The sequence below is a fragment of the Girardinichthys multiradiatus genome, chromosome 13 (assembly GCF_021462225.1).
Source record: "Girardinichthys multiradiatus isolate DD_20200921_A chromosome 13, DD_fGirMul_XY1, whole genome shotgun sequence".
Classification (NCBI taxonomy): Eukaryota; Metazoa; Chordata; class Actinopteri; order Cyprinodontiformes; family Goodeidae; genus Girardinichthys; species Girardinichthys multiradiatus.
The window spans coordinates 30,814,582-30,835,210 of record NC_061806.1 but is presented as its reverse complement, the minus strand read 5'-3'; the positions used below and the strand labels follow the sequence as shown (position 1 = coordinate 30,835,210).

General features: G+C 37.3%; 1 protein-coding gene across 1 annotated transcript in view; it reads right to left on the bottom strand.

Moving 5' to 3' along the window:
• Nucleotides 1–20,422, bottom strand: part of LOC124878713 — a 29,068-nt gene extending 8,646 nt beyond the window's left edge. The window contains exons 1-9 of the mRNA XM_047382805.1: nt 20,370–20,422; nt 19,937–20,098; nt 19,077–19,251; nt 18,670–18,811; nt 18,556–18,583; nt 18,383–18,492; nt 17,856–17,971; nt 1,051–1,239; nt 51–930 (exon numbers count right to left, since the gene is read on the bottom strand). Of these exons, the coding sequence (XP_047238761.1) occupies nt 51–930; nt 1,051–1,239; nt 17,856–17,971; nt 18,383–18,492; nt 18,556–18,583; nt 18,670–18,811; nt 19,077–19,251; nt 19,937–20,098; nt 20,370–20,422 (1,855 nt within the window). The remainder of the gene's footprint in view (nt 1–50; nt 931–1,050; nt 1,240–17,855; nt 17,972–18,382; nt 18,493–18,555; nt 18,584–18,669; nt 18,812–19,076; nt 19,252–19,936; nt 20,099–20,369) is intronic.
• Between the last annotated feature and the right edge of the window lie 207 nt (nt 20,423–20,629).

The window sequence follows — 20,629 nt, the reverse complement described above, 5'->3', positions numbered from 1 at the left end:
ATAAACTCTTATTAACTAGCTTTACTAGTAAATAAAATCATTTTTTTTACCTGTCAGTAATCCAATATTTGATGTTTTGGCCAGGTCCAGGAAGCACAGAGTTTGTGTAACATCCAAAACCAGCTGGGGAAACACGTTACCATTCGGGTTTTGATTTGTTTCATTTTTAACTGCTGTGCAGTATCTTGTAAAGTTGATGTTTTCAGTTGTGTTCAGGCCTAACTTGTAGTCTTGGTAGTAAATGACGACAGGAACAATGAACAATGCTATCACAGCCAGGGAAGACAGGTACAAAGGGAGGATGAAGCATCGTCGTATAGCATGCATCTTGCAGGCCGCCAATGCAAACCAATGGCAGAGTGCCGAGGAGATCAGCTGGACCCCAATGATGATTGCCACAATTCTTGTTTCCCGACTTGGAATGGAGGTCACAATTTTCCAATCCATGTTAGCCAGAGGGACGTAGCCACCAAGCACACAGGCGGTTACCACAATCCTGAGTAAACTGGAGAAGATGTTCAGCATGTTCTGACACTTGGTCAAGTCTTCAAACAGATTTTTGAGGAAGTTTGACTTGCTTTTCACAGAGATGACCCTAAAGTAGTTTTCCCACCAGTTAAAAGACACCAAAATGGACCCACCAATGGCAAGACCCACCCAAATGGCTGTCTTCACATCCTTAGGGTCTTTCACGATGTACAGAGCAATGAAAAGACCGTACCCAAGAAATACAACAAGAGAGGCGATGATAGAAGGCAGCAGGAATATGTTTATCTTTTTGACAGTGTACTGAACGACTGCTTGCAGGAGGGCAGAGATGACAGCTACACCACTCAGGATCGTCACATTGGTCACAATGTCCAAGTGTGGCATTGCAACAATGGTTAGCACTGCCATCCCCACAGAAACTATAAACTCGAAGAACAAAACCTGAGGAACAAAGATAAAGTACAATTCAACCAAAGGTCAAATATACATACCATATCATTATGTGTTTTTAGAATCAGTAATAGATAAGATTCAGTTAAGAATTATTAGCTTCTGTCTTACCAGGGCTGCCGATGCTTTTCTTGGCATCTTTGATGATTTGTAACATGCTTTCCAGATGCTTTTGAACAGCAAAAGAACACTAGGTGCAATGAGAGAGCAGCCAATACACAGCAGTGTGACGGGTTTCTGCTCTGCTTGGAGGGTCTTTGCACCATTATGGGACAAGGTGGTGAGAAGAAGAAAAGAAGCCTGGAAAACAAAATGTGAACACCCCTGTTTGAACTACTTATAATATCCAAAGCTCCTCTGACAGTAATGACTCCTTATTTATATTTGTATCTCTCTTCAATTAAATAAAGTGAAGTAGAATTCTGTCTAGAATACAAAAAGTACTAGAAGGTCAAAAATGAAAAATACCGTAAAAAGCAGCTAACCTTGCTACATATTGCCAATCCAAACACAATGACAGCTACTGCAAACAAAGCGAAGATCTTTAGAAGCTTTATCAACTTCCAAGGTGTATGCACTTCTTCAATAAGAGGAACCTCTCGACAGGTGTCCCACGGCCTCCTGAAATAGATTCCATATGTTAATCTTTGATAAACAATGGTGACTAAAATAAGTTTTTCCATCCAAAACAGATTAGTGGCGGCAACACTATTTTTCCCAGTGGCATTATTAAAACAAAAACATAATGTTTTGTTGAACATAATGAAAATGACTGAATTAAAACAGTTCTGCACAGCGTGGGCCAAAAAACTTACTTGTGGTTATAAGAAATGATGATTTAATAAATTAAATCATCATTTGAAAACAGAATGTTGTATTTATGCTGTTAATCTTTGTTTGATATTAAATCTAAAATATTTAAGTGTGAAAAAAAGGCAAAAAGGAAAGAAATATGTTACAGGTCAAATACTTTTTCATGGCTCTGTAGATAGACAGATTTTGTAAATTTGTTAGGTTCTTGATCAGATTAAATAGATGTGGCCATCTGCTACTACAAACATAACAAATATAAAAGGCACATTTTGCAAATGACTTACTTAAGGTCTTCTTTTTTCTCCATGTTCTCCTCCATTGTACCTACTGCCTGGACACTTTCCTGGACACTTTCTGTGAGCTTTGCTGTTTTCTCCTTTACCCATCAACACTTTATAAACACTGGGATGACTCAGGAGCTTTTTGAGCTCCACCCACAATAAATACCTATGAAGAGTGTTACAAGTTTAGCAAGTTCAGGTTAGAGAATGTCAATCAGACCGAATTTATATAATGCTTTTCCAGCCATACCGACCACTCAAAGCGCATTACAGTAGAAGAATTTTCCTTTCCACTGTCCCTAAATGCACGATCAGTATGAGGGATTGCTGCAAAGTCAATGCCTCAGTGCAAGCAACTGTCCACTGTCACTACATGCTCATCCAGGAGGAGTGAATGCTGCAAGTCAGTGGTTTTCCTTAGATAGAAAACATAGAACATTTTCTAACTAATTTGAGTAATTAACTGAAATTAACTGTATTGTTGTTAACTAAGATCATTTGGAATGTATGTACTTGATTTGGAATCTGTATGAGATGATTGAATTGAATTTTTTTAAGTGCCTTGAGACGATATGTGTTGTGAATTGGTGCTATAAAGGTAAACTGAACTGAGCCACATTTACTCAATTGCACTCTCAAACGTGCCCAAGGGAACTTCAACATGTATCAGAAGAAACCTGGAATCAATCCCACAACTTTTAGATTGCAAGATCACTACTCTTCCCACTGAGTCCCACAGTGGCATTGAATGTATAAATTCATAGTTAACAACCTGTATTAAGACAGTGAAATTAAATATGTAGAAACAACTTCATTTTTATAGCAGTGGTATTGCCGCGGACATTTTAAATGTAGACCTGTCATTTTGGAAGCTGTCCATTTGTTACAGCATCAAAAATGTAACCAAGATATGAAATCATTGATGTTTTTGTTTTCAGAAATAGTGACATGTGTTTTCTTTTTCACAAAAAAGGAATGTGTTCAATAATCTCAATGGCATTTTATAATATAATTGAATTGATGAAAACTGGCAGATATTTATGCTGCATCCTTATTTTTATAATAAAATATTGTGTTCTGAATGTTTTAACATTACAATAACACTAAAAAACAATAAAACTCTTGACTATGATTGTGTTTTTAATCTTTTACCCTGCTGGGTCATGAAGAAACTGTTAATGATAGTATATTGTAAAAAACATATTTTAAAGGATTAAAGGATTTTTTTAATTAAAAAATATTAATGTCCAAAGCATTAGAAGTAAATGGGTCCTCATATTTTCTGCACTGATGGCTTTCATTGACAACAAATCTACATTAGAATCCTAAGCTAAAGTTGGAAAAATACAGCAGTTGATACAACATATTTGAGGAGAGTGTATGTGGTTCAAACTCTGGTTTAGCCATTCCAAAACTTTAGCTTCTATCTCATTGATAACTTCTGTGGATAATTTTGATGTGTGCTTGGTCTCACTTTAATGCTAAAACATAAAAGTACTCTTATTATTCAGTTTTCAAGCAGACGCTTAAAGGTTTTGGAACAAAGCCTTTTAGAATTTGGAACCGCACATATTTTCATGAAGTCGAACTGAAGAAATGTAACCCCAGTGCATGATGGTGCTACCGTTATGTTTCGCTGCAAGTATAGTTGTCTTTCTGTGGTGTGCAGTGTTGTTTTCGTACCAATAATACTTTTTGGGATTTATGGCTTAATGCCAGGGTTGGTTTCAACAGTCCTGCAGCACTTGTTGGAAATTCCTGCTGCCATTTTAGTCTTGTTGTCACCCTCTTAGAAACCTTAATAACCACATCAATCTCAATAGGGGAAAATAGTTTTGAATATCTGTACTGTACTATCTGCAATTTTGGTTTGGCACCCGCATAGTTTATGCAATTGTGAAATGTGCTTCCCCGCTATTCATGCAGTTTTCGGTCCATGATGGGTTAGATCATTGGTGAATCCTGACCATCCTGACGACATTAATTTATGTTGAGGATGCTTGAATCGAGGATCTTGGAAATTTGAGTTGTTTGAAAATGGCTCCAATGGCTACAGTTCTAAACATCAGTTTCTCCAGTGAGGGCTGTTAAAAAAATTTAATTTATTCTACTAAGGGGGAAACTATCTGCTGTAGTACATTATGACTACTTTTGAAAAACATTATATACCTTGGTCTTGTCAAGTGGAAAGACAATCTCAAACCTTCTGTCATGAAGTGCAGTTTAGGAGATGGACCCAAGGGCAGATAGGAACATTAGATGAGCATGGAGTTGATTTATTAAAAAAGAAGCAGTAAAACCTACAGGGGAGTGCAAAGAAAACAGGAATAGGACTTTTAACAAAGAAACTGGCATGGAAACCGATAGCAAGAGGAAGTATAACGGGAGGGTCCAGCGTGGAACAAATAAAACCAGAGATCTTATATATTCAGGGTTTTATACTCTCCCTGTGTTAGAGGTTTTGAGTTTGAAATCCCTCTGCTTTCTCTGCACTGCCATGTTTTTCATTTGCTTTAGTTCAGTCAATTTGTGTTGATTAGATTCATTGTTCATAGATAACCTTTTTGGATTCCTGTGTTAGAAGATTTAGTTTGTATTTGTTTATTATTTCCTCCCTGTTTGTGTTCTTTAGGTAGGACTACTGTAATTATTTATTATCAGGAAGTCCACAAAATGCAATCAAGGTTTTTTTTTGTTATTAAATCCTTTTTACTCTCCACATCTCTGCTGCTCGTCTGCATTCCGGGTTCTGAAAGCTGTCACCTCCCTGACAAACAGAGCACGTCATTCTCAAATTGCAGGTTTACTGGTGGTTCCTTTTAAAAGTAGAATGGGATCCTTTAGTGATCAGGCGCCACTCCTGTGGAACCAACTCCCAGTTTTAGTCATTGATAATAAACGGAATTGGACTACATTGTTTGATAACTAGGATCAACTTAATATACTTGACTTGGCATCTGCCTTTATAATTTGATTGAACTGACTTTGTAAAGTGCCTTGAGACGACATGTGTTGTGAATTGGTGCTATATAAATAATCTGAATTCAATTGAATTAAGAGGTGTGCACCTTCATAAAAACCTATTATCTTCTACTGGAATGTAGATGTGAAATTCACTGCCCATAAAAATAAATACCACATCACACAAGAGGAATGTATCCAGTCAATAACTTGCATTTTAAAAAACTTCCTTTCTCACTTCATTTGTTATGCTCTACACAACCTGATGATCATACTAACCTACTGACCCATTTTCAAGAAACGTTCCCCAAATATCCATCTTCAGCATATTATTAAACCAAACATCTTTCAACTGGACAACAACTTAACAGTATTAGTCCATGAGGCAGACACCCTGTCTACGTTTAAGACTAGGTTTAAAACGTACCTTTATTATAAAGCTTAGTGTCAGGCCACAGAGCTGAGTGCAGGTTTGTTGTGCTGTGTGAGTGTTGTGTCTCTCATCCTCCTTTAGGGTACGACAGGCAGGTGCAGCTACATAGTTGCTCCACATCAGGAGCAATCACCGAGAAGGTTCAGAAGCAGCTGAGACTCTGAAGGAGGCATTGGATTGTTTACTCTGCTGAGTGGTAATCAGACCAAACCTACCCTACCCTGCACTGTGTCTGCCTTCACGTCTTTGCCATTTGTTAATCCCTGGCTCTGTGTCTTCCTTCAAGGTTGCTGATTGCCGAACCATGCTCTGATAAATCCACCTTGGTCCTGGCTCTTCCATGTTGACAACAGCAGAACCCGCTTCCTGGAAAACCCCACCGTGGCTCAGTCTCCTGTCGGTTACTAATTCCTTCAATGAAGTTATCTCAGCCTAAGATCCTCTTAGAAGAATCTGGATCTATCTGGAAGCCAGCTTCTTGCTTTGCCTGCCCTGCCTGTCCACCCTCCAACATCAACAAACACCAAAGGAAGCTTGCTCCCACAGCACGCTCACCAGCCAACCTCAGCTTCTGTGGTTTGCCTATTTCCTCCTGGAATCCACCAACTCTACCACAAGTAAAACCAATTTTCATACCACCTGGATTCGCAACCATCTTCCTGACACTAACAGCTCTCTCTCATAGTGAGGTGATCCCTGCAACCTGATGATTACGGAATCATGACAGTGCCAAAAAACATCGTTTTAATAAACTTGTTTAAACCTTTTCTGTTTTCCTGGTGCGTTGCTCTAGGATCTCCTGGCTTAAACCAGAACATGACAGAACAATCTGACCATCCAGACTCTGCAGCCCAACTCCTGAGGGTGCTGTCTTAGCAAAGCATTTTGCTGGGCAAACATAAGACATTTCTCCATCCTTAGAGCAATGGCAAACCTCGATCAATGACGCAGTTGTTGAGATTTCTAGAAACATTCAGGCTATCCAGAACCAACTTTCTGCAGGACCATCCAGTCAGCCTACAGCCTCTCCTCTGACTGCCTGTCCCAACCCGGTCGTCAACCCAGCTATGTACCGGAGTATATTGCCCCCTCGACCTGAACCTAAAACGGAATCTGGAACTCATCAGTCTACCTTGAAAACTCCAGAAATAAAAGTAAAACCTTACGATTGTGGCATTGACCTACACCTTGGCGCACTGTTACCATCTGGTCACCTTTACAACCTTTCAGGGGAAGAACAAGAAACTATGGAGAATTATATCAATGATTTTCTTAAAGACGGCATAATTCGACCATCCTCTTCTGCGCCCACAACAAAAACATGCATCAAGCCCCAGTCGGTCTCCTCCAACCACTCTCGATTCCTAGTCGACCCTGGTCCCATATAGCCCTGGATTTCTTCACCGGTTTACCTCCATCTGTCCACCGCAAGACTGTTATGCTTTCGGTTATTGATCACTTATCTAAAGCCTGTCACTTCACCGCCCTGACCAAACTGCCCTCTGCCACAGTCTCCGCTAAGATCCTCCTCAACCACGTCTTCAGAATTCATGGACTCCCCATAGAAATCGTCTCCGACCGAGGCCCACAATTCATATCACAGGTATGGAAAGACTCCGGTTCTATCCTTGGAGCTCAACCCAACTTTCTTCTGGCTTTCACCCACAGACCAATGGACAATGCGAATAGCTAAATCAGGAGATGATGAACACCCTGAGATGCCCTCGCACCCATAACCCGAAAACCTGGAAGGAGAATTTCATCTCGGCCGAGTACGCCCATAATGCGCACTTTTCTGTTGCCACTGGTCTGTCACCGTTTGAGGCATCTCTTGGTTATCAACTGTCACACCTCTCATCTTCCTGCCCAGAACCCATTCTCCTGTCCATCAGAACACACTTTAACCCATGGAAAAGATCCTGGACATTTCTGAAGATGGCACTCCAACAATCACCGGCTCCACCAAACGACACGCAGACCTGAGGAGGAGACAAGTTCCCAATTATACTCCTGGTCAAGATGTATGGCTTTCTGCTAAAAACTTTCCCCTGAAGGCCTACTCCCGGGAATATATATTCATATATTCATAGCACCCATTTTCCTGACACTAACAGCTCTCTCTCTCATAGTGAGCTGATCCCTGCAACCTGATGATTATGGAATCCTGACAGTGCCAGAAAACATAATTTCAATAAACCAGTTTAAAGCTTTTCTGTTTTCCTGGTGTGTTGCTTTAGAGTCTCCTGGCTTAAACCGAAACATGACAAATGGTTTGAGTGGCTTAGGTCATCCTGAGGTATCTCTGTATATGTTGTTAGAGGCTTAGGCCGCAGGAGGACATGATTAACTCCTTTCCTCACTCTGGTATATTCCCTACTGCTCTCTAATTTTGCATTATTAGCTATTCTTTCAACTAACTTTATGTTTTCTCTGTTTTTTCTCTTTCTAGAGGCTACATCAGGTCTGGCTCTGTGTTTAGCTGTGGAACCATCCTGGAGGGGGAATCGGTTGAGCTGCTGCTGCCAACAACTTAATGTTCTCCTTGATCAGTGCTCCTAGTGCTGAACTGAATTGAGTTTAAGAGCAAAAGCAACAACTTCCAAAAAAACCCCACACATTCACAAAAACCTGTTCTCCTTAATTGGAATGTAGGTGTGGAGTGCACAGCCCATAAAAATAAAACCCACATCACATAAGAGGAATTAAACCGGTCCATAAATTGCATGAACTTCCTACCATAGTACCCTGTTGACTCATTCAATTATAACTGCAAAAATCCAAAGGTGCAAAGGTAAGGCACTCATCGGGCATCATGCATCACTCAGAAACTCGTTAAAGGTCATTTCTAAGCAGCTTAGAGCGCAATCAATGCTTTAATGTAATTTATATTTCACGTTTAGGCAAACATGCTTCAAACATTCACACATCATCATGGTATATCCATTTAAGTTTAAAGTTTTATCAAAGGATGTTCTGAGAAGCTTTGTTGTTTAAGAAAAGCATATATATTGTCTGGGACATTGAGCATGACCTAAATCCAAAAAATAATTGTTAGAAAAATTCCGGCTTTAGCAGGAACTATGATGGATTTTTATTTTTTTCAGAAGGCGCAACAATTTACTGGCAGGTTAGCTTTCAGTGGTTTCCATATAAGAAATGGACCAAGAAAAGTAAAATAAATGATTTTCTTCAAATAATGTCATATTTATTATACATTCATACTACTTAAATGACAAGATCAATATTCCAGATGTATGACTGACTTAATTATACTACCCTGACTAAAACATGTTTTTTAAATTTTTATGAGCAGTGTATATATGCAGTTACTTTAATAAGTTAGAATATTAATGAAAAGTTCATTTATTTCTCAGTTCACTAAGTAAAACACCTTTTATTGATTATTCCACACAGACTGTGGCATGCCCTGTTAATCGTGATGGTTTTCCTCTTACAGCTAATGAAAACACAACATTTAAGATTATAATGTTAAATTATACCAATAAATAAAACATTTTTTAAACAGAAATGTCGGCTTGTCATTTTCAAAGTAATTTTATTCTGGCAAATGAGTCTTGTCAGAGTGCATATTCTAATTTCTTGCATGAGACTGTATATACAGTGCTGTGCAAAAGTTTTAGGCAGGTGTGAAAAAAATGCTGTAAACCAAGAATGCTTTCAGAAATATAAATGATGATTGTTTTTATCAATTTACAAAATGCTAAGTGACCGAACTCAAACATACAGCCAAAGTCATTAAGAATTATATTCAGTGTAAAGAAGAACAATAATTACTGGAAGTGATGGTATGACCCCACAGAGCCCTGATCTCAACATCATGGAGTGTGTCTGGGATTACATGAAGAGACAGAAGGATGTGAGAAAGCCTACATCCACAGAAGATCTGTGGCTAGTTCTCCAAGATGTTTGAAAGAACCTACCAGCCAGCTGAGTTCCTTCAAAAACTGTGTGCAAGTTTACCTAGAAGAACTGATGCTGTTTTGAAGGCAAAGGGTGGTCACACCAAATATTGATATGATTTAGATTTGTCTTTTGTTCATTGACTGCATTTTGTTGATTGATGAAAATAAATGATTAACACTTCCATTTTTGAAAGCATTCTTTGTTTACAGCATTTTTTCACACGTGTCTAAAATTTTTTCATAGTACTTATTGCATAGTATACATATACACACATATATATATGTATATATAATGCTGGGAATTATCCCTCCTTGTTTTGTTTGATATTTTTGTATGAGGCTGTGCTGACCCTTTGTAACATCTGTACAAAGTTTGTCTCTTGTAATTTTTGTACAAATATCCTACTCAGTCGCACCTTTGTTTTAATGTGAGTATGCTATATTCCTATGTTTTCTTTATGTTGTAAATGTTCCCTTACTGTACAGTCTTTTATCCTTTGTGTCTTTTAATATTTTTACCTATGTGTGAATCTGCATGCTTTCATTTGTCTTTCACTTTGCTGCTGGTTATCCTGAATTTCTCCAATGAGAGACTATAAAATGTATTTCTATTCTATTCTATTGTAACTCATGGGATGAAAAAGTAATACGTTAACTTTATTTCAGGTTGATATGCTGAAACTGAATAAAGGGTGACTCAGTCAGGTTAATGCATCTTTTATTTTCAAAATATTGAATTATCTGTGACTTCAGATCCTGAGTTTTTGTCACAATTAAAAAAATATAACAGAAATGAGTCCCCTCCTTGAACCGCCACCGTAACGTGCACTCTAAAAAGAGTATTTGGGCTGTAGTTCGAGTTCTTGACCTATTTACATTAATCCCACTTAATTTGTTTGGTTTAGTGATGACAACTTAATTTTATGGGTTCAATTACCTTGAGTGTCATACATTTTCACCTGGAAGTAAATTTTTACTTTCAGTCCAAGGGAACTTGATACGTTTAATGCAGCTTTAGTATACTATGTGTGACGTCATGATGTAAACTTCACCCGAGGCCAAGACAGATCCTACAGTACCGACACCAACTGCATGTTTATGTACCAACAAACGTTGCATTTGGTGTCGGTATGTAGACGTAATGATCAGATGGAGGTGAAAATACAATTCTGATGCGACTAACTAATTCGAAGGACTGCCTTCATATTATGGTAGAAAGGCGCTAGACTGTATCAACACCTGGCAGTGGCTCATGTGTTGCGGTGACCCCACAACTTGACTTCATATAAGAATATGCTCAAATGTGGACACGGTGGTAGTTTTTTTAAGGGTAAGCTTTCCTTGATGTTGCGGAGGTGAATGTGATGTGTAGGTGATCTTTATAAAGCGTAACGCAAAGCTAATTTGACTGCACAGCTAATCTGCACGGAGCTAATCTGATAGAACTCCACTGTGCCTATTAGTTTGAGCTGCTGCTGCTGCTGCAGCCAGTGAAGCCATCTCTCAGGTTCTGCTTATAGATGATATGAAATAAAAGGGCCTAATATCCCGACATTTAATGCTAAACTTTCTTTCACATTGAAAGTTTTCCTGTATCCGTGATCCTATGTTATTTTGTGTGAATGCTCTGTCCTCTCAAACCCCCAGCCACTCATGGCAGATGGCCGCTCATACTGAGCCAAGTTTTTTCCTGTTAGGGAGTTCAGTCTGAGGCATTAACAGTTGTTAAAATAGATGATAATGATGCATATTAGATTCAATACAGGGATCTCTGGTTTAGATCGGCCAAGAATTTGCTCTCTCTGAGGCCTCCAGACATTTTCTCCCGCCTTGTAGGATGGGTGGGTTTTCGACTGGAAGGACCTAAGCTGACCTGAGGGTCCCCTTCATCGACACACAGTTTGTGGGTATGATGGACATGGATGTTTGTCCATGATGGGTGAGTTGATAAGGTGTGTTCCTGAAGGAGACTTTTGGGAAGAGCTACAGAGTAGCATGATTTGGTCTAATTAGTGACTAATAATTAATAATTAAATAATTAGTCTAATAATATTAGTCTAATAATTAAAATAATGTGTGTAGGAACTTTAAATAGGATCTTAATTAATTAGTTGAACCTGCAATTTCAGACCTAAATAAGAGCAATCATCTAGGGTTGCTTAATTTTTGTACATAATGTAATTTTACTACTCTCCATGATCATTCACATTTGTATTAATTTTACTCATTAGAATACATCACATATATTCACATGATATAAGAATGTAAGACCTCTCTCTCAGTCCATGAGGAGTTCCAAATGCCAGTGGAACTCAGGGGGGATGTATAGAAGCAATTTATTTGGTTGAAGTGTGTTCGTGACCTGAGGAAAATATGTTCCTGGAAGAGCCCCATTTGAACCCTGTCTGACTAAAATGGAAATACTGTGGTGTAGTCCAGCTTTGGAATGAGGAGTTGATATGATCAATGAGACGGTTATGGTACAACTGTCACATAGGCTGGTTTTGATATCTTGCAGATGTGCTATGCCTGTCCTCCCATAAGGACTGTTAGGAGTCTAGTGTTGAGGAGTGCCAGAACATGTGTGTAAATGAAAAGGATACATCGGATTGGTCAAGGGTTTCACATACACAACAATGATATGACTTTTGTTTAGATACACCCTGACTCATGCCAGGGATTTGGGATTCTTTGGGATTTTGTACTATGAAGATACATTCAGAGATATGTTCTGAATAAAAGATCCCCCATGTCAGCTTTGAGAGGAAACCATTTGTCTTTTCATCATTTTTACATTTTAAGTTAGCTTCTTCTCCCACATAATTGCTGCAAAGTCAACAACAAAAGGCAAGTGGCTGTGGACTGTCGCTACAGGCTCATACAGAAGGGGTGAATGCTGCAAGTCAACGACTCTATGCAATCTGATGGGTTTCCTTAGATAGAACACTTAGATAGAACCAATTTGAATAATAAAGTGAATTTGACTGCACTGATAACTCGATCAATTAAATGAACTTGACTTGGCATCTGTCAGTATAATTCAATTTAACTGACTTGATTGAAAGTGCCTTGAGATGTCATGTGCTGTTTATTAGCATGATATAAAGCGAACTGAACTGAAGTTAATTTAATAAAGTGGAAAAGCAACGACCTCCAAAAAACACCACACCTTCACCAAAACCTGTTCTCCTAAATTAGAATATAGGTGTGGAGTGCACACCCTATAAAAATAAAACCACATCATTTTGAAGGAATTAAACTGGTCCATAAAATGCATAAAAAATACTTTCTTTTTAGATTTTATCTCACCCACTTCCTTTTGCTATGCTTTACATAACCTGATGATCATACTACCCTGTTGACTCATTTAATTCATGTCACAAAACCCAAAGGTGCAGCACTCACCACACTTTAGATCTTTCATAGGAACTCCAACTCATCATACAACATCTCAGAAACTCAGCTTAGAACGCAATTGAAACTTAAAAGCAGGTTTCAAACATTCACACATCGTCACTGTAAATTAATTTAAGTTTAATCACAGAATGTTCTGAGAGGTTTTAATTTTTTAAGATACATAAATATTATCTGGAAAATTGAGCATGACCTATATCTTTATCTGAAAAAAACAGAAGAAAAACTGCTAGTAAATTTCTGCCTTCTGTAGGAAGTATATTATGGATTTTTATTTCATTTTGCTCAGAATGCACAACAAGGATCCTTTAATACCTTTATGCTACAATAAACCTATCTAGTTTTAAAAACCCATCTTACAATCCATACTAAATAGCCAAAAGTTTTAAATGACACAAGATGACACTAGGATAAAATAAATTCTTTATATTTCATTTAGAATTAGGATCACTGTATTAGGATCGATAGGTAATTGAGTGAGTTTGATTTTACATTAACCACAAATAAATTAATCTTCCTGACTCAACCACTCCCAATGAAACTAAAAGTACTTCTCATCATGTAAGAAGTGTGGAATTTATAAAATGTTGAGTCCTTCATAGGACATTCATCTTTAAAAAAATCCTTAAGCCACAAAGATTAGATCCTGATAGCTGGTGTTGATATAAAAGATAAGACCTGCAACTGTTTTAATAAATAAACCAAAAAAAGTATCAAATTCTTACATTTTAGAAAATTTCAGGAATTCGTTTTCACGTAGAAAATAATGAACAATTCGCAGCAACATCTGATGCAGATCGCAAAATAATCCTACCTGTTCAACTTTTTCTTAAACTTTTTGTTGAAATTTTTGAAATGTTACAACCACAAAGTATTGCATAATTGTAAACTGGAAGGAAAGGAATACATGGGTTTCAAAAATCTTTATAAAGAAAAATTAGTGCAGGGCACCCTGTTTATACTGAGCCTCCTTTACTCTGATATGCTAAAATTTAGTACTACCAATTGTGCTACTATATGTGTACCTTGTGTACCTATTTAGTAAACATCTGTGCGAAATTGTATTTCAGTATAAATCTAGTTTATCTTTGAAGGCCTCAGATATTTGTTAGAGAACATTAGAGAGCATGATAAGGACCAAGGAACTCAGCAGAAAGGTCTGGGAGAAAGTTGTAAAGCTATGAGCAGGATTAGGTCCATAAACAATATCCCAAGCTGGAAATCTCACATAGCTCTGTTCAATCCTTCATCTGAACATAGATGGCACAACTGCAAACCCACCAAGATTATCCCCTCCATTTAAACTAACCGGCGGGGCAAAGATAGCATTAATCAGAGAAGCAATCAAGGGGGCCAGGATGAGTTGCAGAGGCCCACAGCTCAGATGGGACAACCTATCAAGTAGCAGGATGAGCCTCTGTCTCCATCTTTCTTTTTTTAACAGTAAATACTCAAAATCAACCAAGCTGGGCTCTCCAGTCTTATTTCTGCAATACTAACAACAAGCTCCAACTGAGGACATTTAAAAACCCGAAAACATTTATTCTATGGTTGGGACTTTGGACTGCTATGACTTGGACCACGATCATAAATGATTATTATTTCTAGTCACTTTCATGTTTCAAACCACTTTTCTCACTGCTGGTTCCATGAAAGCACAAACAAATCCTACATTTATAGTGCGAATTATGACAGTGTACCGCAAAGACTGATAGATTTTGTAATAATTTCCACAATTCCTTTTATCATCATCACAATATCTGAAAGAATGTTGTGTCCATAATCAGCAATTTACAGTCCATATTTTAAAACCACTGTTCTCTCAAATGGCCCAGCTTTGGAAACTGTTTGACTGTTATCAGTGGTGCCAGAGAGGCTTGGAATAACTTAGAAGAGACATGAAAATTGTGTTAGTCCTTTGCTGCAGCTGACTTTGCAACCTGAAACTGTGCTTATACAATAAGGATGCACATAAATCATTCTCCAAAGTGAATGCTGCAGAGTTCTACATCTGAAACAATCCGACAGACAGTGGACATCTGTGGAAATAAATAATAATCCAAGCAAATCATGTTACAGCTTGGAGTATGTGTTGCATTTTAGAAAACTTTCCAGTTTTTATGCTAAAGGTGTTTGTATGGAATTTTGCATTTTTAGGAAAATAAAATACATTGGAAAAGCCTACTTTAAAAAGGAGGAACAAAAGTGATGTATCAAACAATGGGAAAAATTTTAAACTGAAACACAAACAAAATAAATGGATGGTTCTACAGCAGAACTAAAAGCTTTAATATATCAGGTTTATATTACCTGTTTTACCATGAGGAGGATGTGCACATTTGTTGTTTAGCTCATCACCTATTTATTAAGTGGATCATGAGAAAATATGCTATAAGAACATTTTGGTGTCCCACAGCTGGACTGACCAGGAATGACACTCCGATTGCTAGTCTATCAGTGAAGTTATGTGTGAAGTCAGCTGCTAGGTTCAGATAACTAGACACCTTGATTTCTGTTTCCATGGAGAAAAACAAACGTTATGATTGAGAAGTGAGAATATTATTTAGTGATATTTCACATATAGGATCTTTCTTCATAAATACTTGTGCTAAAAAGTTAAGTGTAGTATAGAAATTGTGGGGTCAGGTCATACATTTGTTCTAAATGAGCATACCATACAAGAAAAATAAATGTTTAAGACCTCATAAAGTTTGCAATAACAAAATTATAAAATAACAGACATAAGTTCTCTAATGAATCTCCTTCATTTTCTTGTTATGCTTTTATACAAATTTAATTGCATAGCTCAAACATTTATCTGGAAAGTAACTCAGAATTATGTCTCTTGTATAATCCAGTATGTCCCGACAGATGCTGTCAACACATTAATTATGAACCATAGTTTAATGTGTTTTCTGTCTCCTAAAACACCTTTACCTTAATTCAATGGAAGGATGAGCCTGATTTAGCTTCTACACCTAAACTGAGTTTGTTTTTCATTTGGAAAAACAGATTTGTTCTTCCATAGCTACTATAAAAACAATGCTAACTGCTTATTAAGCATCTGTTGATAGCATTTCAGTTAACACCTCTTCATATGAAAGATTTTAACAACTTCCTTAAATAAGTGCCAAGAGATACTGGCACGACAGGGCGATAGGGGCAAACCCAAGAAAATTACCTTTGGGCAAATGCTTACTCACCTGTGCACTTTTTCTCCTCTGTCTCTCACACCTTTGCATCTCTGTTCTGTTTCTTCTCATTTGTTTTCCTTCCTTATCATCCTCTCCATTACTGACCTTTTATTTAGGAGGAGCTGAAATTGTCCATTCTGAGATCTAGTGGTCAAATTGCATTATGGAAACTGATCTAAATACACTTGCCAACCCTTCTGTTTCACAGTAAATATATTAAAGTTCACATGTTTAATCACAGAATGTTCTGATAAGACCATGACCTATTTATCTAAAAAAAAAAAAAAACTTCATAAGATTCTGGATTTTGCAATTCACTTAAATTTTTATTCGGTTTATTTATATAGTGCCAAATCACAACACGTTGTCTCAAGGCACTTCACAACAGTCAGGTACATACATTCCAATTAATCCTAACCATTGAACAGTGCAGTCAGATTCAGTTATTTATTCAAATTGGATAAAAAAAATGTCTATCTAAAGAAACCCAGCAGATTGCATCGAGTCAGTAACTTGTAACAGTCACTCCTTCTGGATGAGCATGTAGAGACAGTGGACAGTCACTGGCGTTGACTTTGCAGCAATCCCTCATATTGAGCATGCATGTAGCGACAGTGGAGAGGAAAAACTCCCTTTTAACAGGAAGAAACCTCCAGCAGAACCAGGCTCAGTGTGAGCGGCCATCTGCCAGGGAGTTTGATTAAGGTTCATGTCAACAGTATTTATCTCGATGTTAAAGACCTCGAAGACCTGAAAGGTGAAGGCTGCCACCGGCTAGAAGGCATTTGAGATGAAGAACAAAAAGCTAATCTGTGTTGGGAAAGAAATACAAAGTTTAAGCTGAAAATGTCATATTTCCAATGTGAAATCTATTATATTCAAAGTTCTCCACATCTACCTTGTTTCTCAGGTCTTGCAGGTCAATTTTAATATGTTCCTATTTTTCTTTGTCATTTTGCAAAGGTTTCAGGTACTTTTCAATAAGTTCCTTCCAAAACTGGTTCTCATCCTACAAGAATAAAAAAGTTATATCACTAAAGATAACTATAGATCATAAATAAAGATTTGAAAATAACATTGAAAACATTTTGAATAGATTGAAAAAAATTACTGCTGACTTAATATAGTCACAAATAAACCAATTAAATGCTATCGTTGTTATTATTTTGAAGTGCAGAACTGTTCTGGTATTGTTAAATCGTGTGTATGTTCATAAATAGAAAATACAATTTAATAGCAAAGACTAAAGGGCAAAACATAGGTACCGCACAATAAAAACGGGAAAAGTCTCCATATTGAACGGTTTTAGATATGTCCACACTGATCACAGTACGCCCGACTATGTTCTGCCCTTAAATGTTGTTTAAAACTTATAGTTGTATGTCACGGTGTGACATTTTGGACTTTGGTTTTGGTATCTTGTGATTTATTGTGTCTAGATGTTTCTATTTTGGTTTTTGCATCATGTTTCAGTTTGTGTTTTCTGTTTGTTTATTCCTTTCACTCTTCCCCGGCCTTTGTATTTGTTTCACCTGTTCCTTCTGCTTCCCTGCCTCCTTGTCACACCTGTTCTCAGTTCCCTTGATTACCTGCCTTTGTCTTTCCCCAGTATATTAGTTGGTTTGGTGTCTCTGTTTGTGGCTTGACTGTGCTTGACTGATGGTCAAGTGAGTCCCACAGAAAAGCATTTGTAAACGCTTCGAAGAAAATAACTGAGAGTTTGAGGTCTTACAAACTAAAGAATATGAGATGAGTATCTGTGGTGTTCAAATCACTCCAATCCACAGGACACAAAGGACTTAATTCTAATAATAATAACAATTTTGTGGGCAATCATTGTTAATAAATTTGGCATCACAGTTAAATTACAAAGGTTCTGCACTGCTCCTGCACTCACCTGGTTAAACAATTCTTTAAATTCCTGTGGTGCGTTGGTGTAGGCATCAGATGCTGCATTGTATTCCACTCTCCACCCTTGTTTCAGTAGTAGAGTGCACAGCCAGCGGTCTTCTTCTGCAACAACAATATATGTATTTAGAAGTTAGAATATTAAAGAGATAGCTTAAAAGTAAACACAGAGATGGCGTAAAAACTTTTTCTTTATTGGATATTTAGATCTGTTCACCCATCCAAATATATGACTGACAATTATTTACACCAATTAACTAAACATGCCTGTGTTTGAGCTGTGAGAGGTAACCTGTGTAACACATGCATGCAAATAGAGAACACACAAACTTTACACAAAAAGCCCCCAACCAGGATTCAAACCCAGGACCTTCTTCCTGTGAGTCAACAAAGCCACCAATTGTTACGCTCTGCAGTAATTAAATTAATCTATTGTAAAGTTGTTTAATGAAATTAGATTGTAATATATAATAAAAAAACGTTAGCCCAAAATGTTAGCACAACTCAATTTTGTACCTTGGTCATACTGGATGTAGTGACTGGGCTCTGTGGATTGGGTAGAATATGTCTTCATCACGTTATCATCCATTAAAGCCTCTGCTCTGAACAGACTGAAGCAGCCAGGGCTGCACAGTACAGAGCCGAAGACATGCTCAGCTGTCTTCTACAACCAGTGACTGACAGCGTACTCAAAATTCTGGAAACAAACAGCAGGACCTGAAGAACAAATACACAGGTGTTTTACAAGTTTACCATGGCTGTTTGTACAGGGCATAAAAAGCCCTAATTTCATTGGTCCCAACCTGATCCAGTGGGGTGAATTCTTCCACATGCTGCGCCGACACGGGGATACATTTTCAGACGATCAATGAGCAGCATCACGGCAGCAGGCTGAAAGTCTGTGTCCCCATCTAAAGCCAAGAGGTAGGTGTTGTGCTTCTCTCTCTGGAATAAAAATGCAACTATGTAGTCTTTGACATACCACTGAAACTAAAATGAGCATGCTTTGTTCAAACACCCCAGACAATTTTTGAATCTCTTTACTTAGATCATTTTCATTACATCCCATCTTCCAGCGTTTGTAATATTTGGCCGTGAGTTTCCAACCCAGAAGATAGTAAAGATACATAATCTATTGAAAATAAAGAACAGTTAACAAACTGAAGGTTCTTGATTAAAGTGTTGAGATGATCCATGTGGTATTTCCTACCTGAGACCATCTCTTCTTGTTCTGAATTTTCTCTTTGTCTTTGAAGTGAACTACAATCTGATTCCCATGAGGCATTTGAACAACAACACGAGCTCCATATGGTGTCTCAATGATTGACTGATCAGGAATTTGTTGCTTTACCTCAAAGAATGTTTTATCAAGGTTCTCAAAGATGCTGATGACAGAGAAAAAAGATACTAATAAATTATATAACCTGGAAAACATCCATCTCTGACAGTGTGTCAACTGTTGCTTTGAAAAGGTAACATTAACTGACACCAGTTAAATTGTCATTAGGTTTGAATAAGTGTCTATTAAAAGATATGAGGTGATTCTGAGTGCCGTGCTAGCCAGGAGAAATCTTTCTTTACATTTAAGAAGGAGACACAGATTAGCAGAAAATAGCCCTATCTCATGTAACCAGAATGCCACCAAGTTAGATCTGAACAGCAAACTCTGAATGAAATCAAAAACTTGGACAAAATCACTAACATTTTGTATCATCTGAACATAGGTCTACACAAACTTGCTAGAAACACAAAAATAAGTTAATATACATTTTCTTTCAAAAACGTGTTTTCTGTCCATGGTCTGCTCAGTTCTCTGTTCAACTAATCGATCATTTATTACGGTTGTAGGACAACTTTACTCATTGACTTGTGACAGGTTGAGCTAAAACATCTGGCTTTTTTAATTAAACAAATTTCTTCTAAAAATTGTCAGCAAAAACAACTTACTCTAACAAGAATTATGTAATTTCTGTGGGAAACATGATCATTATTCAAAGCTAATGACATGTCACACAAATCTGTTAGCAAGTAGGAAATACATTTTAGACCATTAGTAAACATAGTTCTTACCGATAAACCTCTGTGATGACTTTCACAAGGTCGTTTGCGTATGAGTTTAGTTGACGATGATGGCATCCTTTGACATTTTCAAAGGCATCATCAAAGTAGAAATGAGCTTCAAAGGTGAAGTCATCAAACTTTGGTTCCACATTTGGTCTGTACTTGTCTAGTCTTTATTGATAAAACAAACATGAAGCAGAAGCATAAAGAAATTCATTGTAAAAAATAAACACAGAGATATTAAGAAAATTATCTTTTAAATTTGCAGGACATATAACTAATCTTCCTAGAAAGTTTAGTAAAAAGAGTTTTCTACAGAGTTTTCTAAAATAACAAACATGGACATATAATATATAATATAACATTTTTGTTATTAACTGTTACTACTATTTATATAATACAGACTCTTAAGTTGGGTATGAAAGCAGTTACTTTGACTCACCTGAAAACTGAGATCATGATATTCATCATTTCCTCATAGGTCTCATGCCACATTGTTGCACAGAGATACACCATTGCAGTTGTGGCGTCTTCCCTATCACTAGATATGACAATATTTGTAAATCTGAGAATCATGCTTCTGCTGTAGAGTTGTATTATTGTAACAAACAACCAAACAAACAAAAAACACTCTACACTAAAACTGAAATCACTGCCCAGAAGAAAAGAGATGAAAAAGCTGTTTGAATTGTAGCTTTCCTT